At 39.4% G+C, this 7,480-nt stretch overlaps 1 protein-coding gene and 1 non-coding gene across 2 annotated transcripts; both read left to right on the forward strand.

Annotated features, from left to right (window-relative positions):
- The first annotated feature begins 1,213 nt into the window (after positions 1–1,213).
- On the forward strand, positions 1,214–2,719 carry LOC106598958 (uncharacterized). The gene is made up of 2 exons (XR_014391847.1): positions 1,214–1,386; positions 1,834–2,719. It is a non-coding gene; the product is annotated as an uncharacterized LOC106598958 (transcript).
- Positions 2,720–3,094: 375 nt separating this feature from the next.
- LOC106598960 (DET1- and DDB1-associated protein 1) lies at positions 3,095–7,350 on the forward strand. The gene is made up of 5 exons (XM_014189990.3): positions 3,095–3,626; positions 4,055–4,135; positions 4,372–4,423; positions 4,607–4,668; positions 4,797–7,350. The coding sequence occupies exons 1-5, from the start codon at positions 3,618–3,620 to the stop codon at positions 4,899–4,901; spliced, it is 309 nt and encodes a 102-aa protein (XP_014045465.1). The 5' UTR covers positions 3,095–3,617; the 3' UTR covers positions 4,902–7,350.
- The last annotated feature ends 130 nt before the right edge of the window (positions 7,351–7,480 follow it).

Raw genomic sequence — 7,480 nt, forward strand, 5'->3', positions numbered from 1 at the left:
CACAAACATTGGTTCTAGTAAAGCCAATAGGATGTCTTGTATTCCTGTTGCTAAGGCCGGGTGGGGAAATGATCAAATCAAGAGATTCACATACCATAGGCGTGTGTGTGTGTGTGTGTGTGTGTGTGTGTGTGTGTGTGTGTGTGTGTGTGTGTGTGTGTGTGTGTGTGCGTGCGTGCGTGTATGTGTATGTGTATGGTGTATGTGTATATGTGGATGTGTGTCTTGATATTTATATAAGTCAATGTGACATGTAGTTATATGGGTGAATGGATGGATGAACCCATACACATGAAATAGAAATGTAGAATACATGTGGAAAAAGATGTGAGTGAGATAAGCAGCATCAACACTGCAGCATCTGGGACTCTACATGACTCCTTCATCTGTCTGGTCAACCAGATCATTGGCCAGGTCCTTCTTGATAAGGCAGCTATTTAAATTCTTCTAAAGGGACTGAACCTCTCCAACACAGAGAACATTTCTGGGGTTCCCTCCATCTCCTCCAGAGAGCTGCCAGTGAGCTCTGTGGCCCTTCTGGATGGCACGCTGCACTGACCACCGAGAACACTACGCTCCATCAAGGGGAGTCCTGTAGCATCCTGCAGCCTTCTTCAAGAGGTCACAGCGGAATCAGAGAAATAACTGACCTCCACCAGCCTCTGCACTGCTACAGGTGGAATTGCGTTATTCTTCCTGTTCCAAGGCAGAAATGGACCATGAAAGACATTTAAGAGAATTAGAAAAGCATCTGCATGGCAAGATGGTGCTTAGGGGCCATGAAAAAGGTTACCTGCAACACCCTGAAGTTTCACAACTTAATTATCATCTGAATTATCAAAGAAATGGCACATAAAGTTGTAATTAATTTAGCATAAAAGCACAAAACAACTACTCTCCCACGTGTGCAATACAATCATATTTGAATCTCTGGCTATAAGCGATAACAGGCTGTAGAAAATATGTTACTATAAGTTACTATAAGTAATATATCTAAATACATGGTGGTAAATAAAACATGTATTTAAATATATGTTGTAATATGTGAAATGTTTTTTAAAACGTTAAAATACAAGTACTTAAATACGCATGTATTTGTCTAAAATCTACAGACTTTAAGTGGATTATCTCCATTTCAAATCAACATCTTTGCGTTCAAACGCTTGTGACCTGCACTTCGATTGGATGAAAAACGAGAGCCAATCGTAGCTCTGAATGGAACGAGGGTGATTTTCCAATTCGATGACATTCATGTTGTGCTTAGCGCATTCACCAGTGGCCTAGCTAGCTAGCTAAGTCAGTGATAAAACCCTCTAAAATATTGTCTAAAATGAATATTATCAGGTCGTCATTTTCCCGGTTTCATGGAGTGATATGCTCCACCAGGTAAATTAGCTACGATCTTCAAATGAATATGAAAAGTGTATGTTTTAGAAGTCCTCATGGTATGAAATGTTCAGGTTCCACGTATACTAGGTAGCTAGCTACTGTTGTTTAGCTAACGTACGCAGGCTAACTTTCTGCCGCCCTCAGTGTTGTCGGCTTTCTTTGCACGTTTGATGCCACCCTCCACGTCTTACAACATCAAATGTGTTGCTTACATGCTTGGATTTACTTTAAATAATGTTTGAATGTTAAGTGAACTAGCTATCCATGAACTGATGCTAACTAACTCTCATGACAAAGTCTGCTTTAAAAAACTAAACTAGCTATACATTTTCACAAACCAACAGCCATATTTTCCTAAAGCTTGAATGCGTTCGCATTCTGCTGAATAATTTGCATGGTTAAATCATAAAACTAATAACGTCCCGTACGTTTATTATCAAACAGGATTGTTGCACCACAGCTTCCAGCATCCAGTGGCCACCAGCCACGAACACTGAGTGGTTGGGTGCTGTCCCGGGCCAGTGTACCTCCCCAGACCTCTCGGTGTGGACCTCTCACATCGCAGGCAGAGGGGTCAGGGGTGTTGCAGCAACTCCCCTGGCACCACCAGCAGATTCGCACAGGGAAGCGGGGCACAGAGTATCAGCCCAAGAATATAAAGCGTAAGAGGACCCATGGCTGGATCAAGAGGATCAGCACTCAGGGTGGCATCGAGGTGATTCTCCGTAGAATGCTGAAAGGGCGAAAATCCCTGTCACACTAAGCACCCAATGGACAAACGTTTTTTGGTGAACTTATTGAAGTACCCAGGTTTTGCCAACTCTTGAGAAAATGCATAACAACTTCAAGACTTACTGGCCCAGTTTTGTGTAGAGCTGAATGTCAGTTATTGGATATGTGAAGGCAGATGTTTGTCCATGTAAATAGATATATATTTTACACACTTCGACAAATGTTTTCCCATCATGTATTTCAGCAACTATCTTGTAGAGGCTTAGAAGTAGTGCAGAGCCTTGCTGTTGCAATCAGTGAATTTGAAATGGAATATGACCTTGTTAATTCATGCAGGATGAAAGTTGTGATAAAAGACCCGAAGTTGTACATGTCAACATACAGTGGTGGGGTTGAACTAGGTCCAGAATTTGAATATTGTCATTTAATAAATGGGTGCTGGGCTATAAGCATCTGTGCTATTCAGTTGCTGCTAAAATAGATAGACCTTCTGACCTTCATCAATTTTAAAGCTAATACACATTTGTCATTCAAGTCTTTGTCTTGCTCAAATAAAAGCTCTCTGAGTTTCTGAATAAATAAACGTTGTTTTGTTGCATGAGCGTGTGCAGTTGGTACAAGTCAGTGGGGTTTGAGATGATGCAACAAATTAAATATCTACATTTCTGTGAATAATATCAACTTGTTAGGAAATTACCAATTTGAAATGATATTTGAAATAAAAAAAATAATGAATTTGTTGCTACTGCGCATGTTTCTGACCGCCTTGTTGCCGTCACGTTACATGTGAAGGCATCTGCAGTAAGGGTCAAAGCGCCTCTTCCCATTGGCGGGCTGGTTTCTCACGGAAACATTAATGACCCAATGAGCATTGTGCTGTGTCATTCTACGATTGTCCATCTTCTCCTGTAGCCAATGGAGCATCAGGCAAGAAGACGAGGAACGCCCACACACGGACTAGGAACAGAAATAGAGTAGATGGACTTGTTTTCTTATACCTCAGCTCTTGTTACGCTAAGTTGCGTGCTAAGCTAGCATTCAATGAAGTACAATATGCTTTGTAATTCAATGCAACACAGTTTTATTAGCGTTTAAGTCAAACCTAATTTTACAAATAACCCATCTTTATTGGATTGTAGCATATTCTATACGAATTTGTAAACAACCAGTGATTTCTTAGTTACGACAAAACACTGGCTATAATAGTAGCTAGCTAACGTTAGCGAGTTGCTAGCTGGATAGACAAGCTTGGCTAGTTAGCTAGCTGGTGGTCTTTGCTAGTTTATGAAATACTTGGAAATGACTTGGAATTGATGCACACATTCGTTGTACTTTGTGTAATCTTGAATATTTGAGAAAGCCAAGGCTAAATATCACATTTCGCTAACTAGCTAAGCAGGTTCGTGTTGTTGCTAGTAGATCTTCCACGCGCATCAGCTAACGTTAGCTAGCAACTTTTTTGTCTGTGTGTTGTCTTTCTGGGGTGAAAAGCCACCATGGATAAGGTAACGTCTCTTTCTTTTCTTTTAGGTAGTTATCAAGCTAAACATGTAACAGTTACGCTATGGGGGGGGGACAGTTGACTGCTAACTAACGTTAGTTGGCTACCACGTTTTTAGTTTGAACTCGCTAACGTAGTTAGACAATGTGTTTACTTTTGGGTCCTCAACTGACTTAGCTAACTAACTGGATATGACTGTTAGAAAAGAGACATGTTTCATGATATAGGCCCAATATATTGTCCCTCACTAACTACTCATCTTATGTATTAGCTCGCTAACTAGCTATGTCATTTGTGTAGGTACAGTAATTTCTCAGTTGGCTATCCAGGAACATGTTTCCCAATCCTACTGTTCAGACTTGAAGTATCCTAAAAGTTTGAATAGTCTGTCAACCTGGGTCATTTCTCACACTTGCCACTTTTCTTAAACAGGCAGATTTTTTAAAAGGACTACCTGTCTTCAACAAAAGCAATTTCAGCAGATTTCATGCAGACTCTGTCTGCAAAACTTCAGTAAGTGTCATCCTGCCATATAATTTCTGTACGTCAATGATATCTGAAATGAATGGGATTGTTTGGCATTTCACCTGTATTGGAGATCATGAATTGCTAAAGTCCAAAATAGATATTGTGCCAAACAATGCCATCATTTAGTTGATCTTTGTTATATTTCTTGATGTTTGAGACTTTCAGTTAGTGGACTCATACTTGATTTAAACTCTTGTCACTGATTTCTGTATTTGTTTCAGAACCGGAGGCCCTCTGTGTATCTTCCAATTCGGGAGTATCCATCAGAACAGAGTGAGTGTCCCCTCTGATTCAATTGGTACTCTGTTGCCACAGTATCTGTGCTGATGTGTACTTTGGATGAGAATAGTGTGAAGTTTGAGTAATAAAGGTTACACATTATTGCTCTATATTTACAACATTAATGCATTATTTGTGATTTATATTGGTTTTGATCTGATATATATTTCCTTCAAGTCATTGTCACAGAGAAGACAAATATTCTATTGAGATACCTTCACCAACAGTGGGACAAAAAGGTAAAGTTATGGGAAAGTTGATACCTTGGAAAGTCATAATGTATTGTTCCTTTACACAATATGGGCACTGTATTGTTTAATGTATGTTAGCTAGTTTTCCAACCCCTCCATGTCTTTTGTCTTAACAGAATGCAGCCAAAAAGCGGGAGCAGGAGCACAGTGAGGGGGAGAACACTGCACCTCCGCGGAAAATTGCCAGAACGGACAGTCAGGAGTTGAATGAGGACTCGTAGAGTGCTGTGTCATCAACATGCAACACACACACAATTATGGATAAAGAAGCACACAAGCAAAGTGCATTTGACAGACAGGACAGACCACTGCCTACATTGTTCAACATGATCTTGGGATGCTGACAGTTTTGTCTCTTTGTATTTTATTTCCTTTTGTATTTTTCTTTTCCCTTGACTTCGATTGGCACATAGCTGAAAAGCTCTGCCTTGATAACAAAAGGCACAATAACATTATCTCCTCCCCCTCAAATTCATTTTTGCTTGACCATGTTTCTACATTTCTATTGCTCTGTTTGCTTTTATTAATTTACTTGTACTTCATTTGTACTTTGACCTGTTTTAATTATTTTTTTTTTTTAAAGTCATGTCCATTTAATCAATTAAATTGCATGCCATTTATATATATCCTTCTGGGCTTGGAGTGAATAGAATATGGTCTCCGTTGCCTCAGTTTAAGTTTGTGATTATACTGTTACACTGAAGGATGTGTGAGAGATCCCCAACAATTATTACGGTGACTGGAAAATGACGACAGTGTTTAGACTTTAGATTGAATTAGTCTCAGGTTATTATGGGGAATGCTGTCTCAAAAGGCTGTATCCGTGAAGGTGTTGATGTCTCTCCTGGTTTGAGTGATTAATTGCCTTAATGGAAATGTGTTTCTTGGTCATTTAAGGACCCTCCCTCTGTTTACATTGTGATGTCATTGGAGGAAATACACACTGTTAATGAGGGGGTGTGGATTTGGAGAATGCTGCCACGGGGTCATATTGGGGCTCATTTAAAGGCATACCAAATGCAAACCTTTAGAGCTCACCACCTTGTAGTCCTAAAAAACTGAGCCCCAAAACTGTTACATTCCTATGGGAGAAATAATGGGGTTTTGGGGTAAACACAGGCTTAGGACATCTTAACTGTTTTGTTCAATGAGATAATGAGTAAGTTAACATGACCTTTATGAATTATGAAGCCTTTGTCCTTGTTTTAATTACATAAATGCTTCAAAATTCACAAAAAGTGACGTTAGCTGATTAATATTATTTCATTGAACAAAACGTATAAGATTTAATCCTGTGTTTACCACCGACCTTATTTTCGGCATTTATCCAAAACCCCTCCCATAACCGTATTCATTTTTCCATAGGCTTTGGCCAACGAGACATGACTGAGTTAGTGCCTACAAAAAGACGCCATTACTATTGCTCTCTTATACAGTATAAAAACAGACCAATGTTGTAGCAACACATAACAAATGATGCTCAATGTGTTTGTCAAAACTTTGTTTCCCCCTAGACTCTAACAGCTGGATTGCCATCACATCTAGAATTATCTTGAAACAGATAAGTGTTTGTGGATATTATAACACTTATTACTGTTAACATGGTATGGCTCCACAAGTAAACATATAGCTAGCTGCCAAGACTAAACTTGGCTCAGGTACTTTGATGGCTCCACAAGTAAAACCATAGCTGCTAAGTTGCAACTTGGCATAATCGATCTGTGTGAACCTATAGTATATGTCTTGCTTTAGTCAATATGTGGGATACATGTGCAATTCAGGTGTATAGAACCTTGTCTCAAAGTGGTCTGCCGTATAAGGCGTGCTGTTAAACTGTTAATGTGGGGCCTAGTTGTGTTTGTAACATTATCGACAGCTGTAAATACACAAGCGGAGAGTATTGTTCCTGATCCGCTCTCTCTATCCTTCTGCTGCTACTTACAAAGATCTGGTATTGTCTAGTGAGTCGTTAATCCTGTCCAAACTATGGGTTATAAAGTTTGTGTGTATATGGTTTGCTTCTTCAGACCATTATCAAGTAATAGTTCAAGGACTTGCAGGGTCCAGAACCTTTAGATCATTGGATCCTTGTATCTTACCTGTTTGAATGCATGTACAGTTTAAACTCTGCAGGCCATATGTTTAAGGTGGTGTCAACTCATCTTGTTTGAGTTGATCTTGAGGCTGGCTGACGATCAGATACCATTATGTTCCTTGGTGAAGCTAGCTGTCTACATGTGTTAATGTTGAGACTTCTTTCCACAGGTAGACACGTTTTGAAGATGATGCACTCCCTCCCTCATTCAGTTCTCAACAGTAAACTGTGTGATGACCAGTATAGACATTGTGTGCTGTGATTTAAACTGTGTGAATGTGGGGCCATGCCATATAAAAGCACTTGTCTTGGGACCTTACTCCTGTTGATTTCAATGAAAATGCTTTAAATATTTGCCCATGAAATTTTGAGGTCATTTTCTGACCATTGACTTTTCAAATGGGCAAAAGTTTGTTGATTGTTTCTCTTTAAAACCAACAGCTGCAAGCTAAAAAAACAGCACATTTTCCGGTTGATCTCATATGGCAATGACCCTCTGCAAAGATGTGCTTTCAAGAGTACTTTATGTTTCAATACTTTGGATCATTGGTCTCAATAAAGTGATCTAGGAAGTGTCAAGTTGCTGATGAACGTTTGTTTGTACTGTCTACTGTCCATGAGGTTTGTGTTTCCTTCTTCTAATATTGGAATTCACCAAAACATATTTTGCATACACGCAAAGGTGGCTAGTAAATTAATATAACT

This window comes from Salmo salar, chromosome 03, assembly GCF_965601325.2.
Source record: "Salmo salar chromosome 03, fSalSal1, whole genome shotgun sequence".
Classification (NCBI taxonomy): domain Eukaryota; kingdom Metazoa; phylum Chordata; class Actinopteri; order Salmoniformes; family Salmonidae; genus Salmo; species Salmo salar.

What these genes read in the sequence shown, in the direction of transcription:
- LOC106598960 (XM_014189990.3), top strand. An exon ending in ACTCTGTCTGCAAAACTTCA is followed by an intron (nt 4,136 to 4,371) that starts GTAAGTGTCATC and finishes TATTTGTTTCAG; the next exon opens with AACCGGAGGCCCTCTGTGTA. An exon ending in GGAGTATCCATCAGAACAGA is followed by an intron (nt 4,424 to 4,606) that starts GTGAGTGTCCCC and finishes ATTTCCTTCAAG; the next exon opens with TCATTGTCACAGAGAAGACA.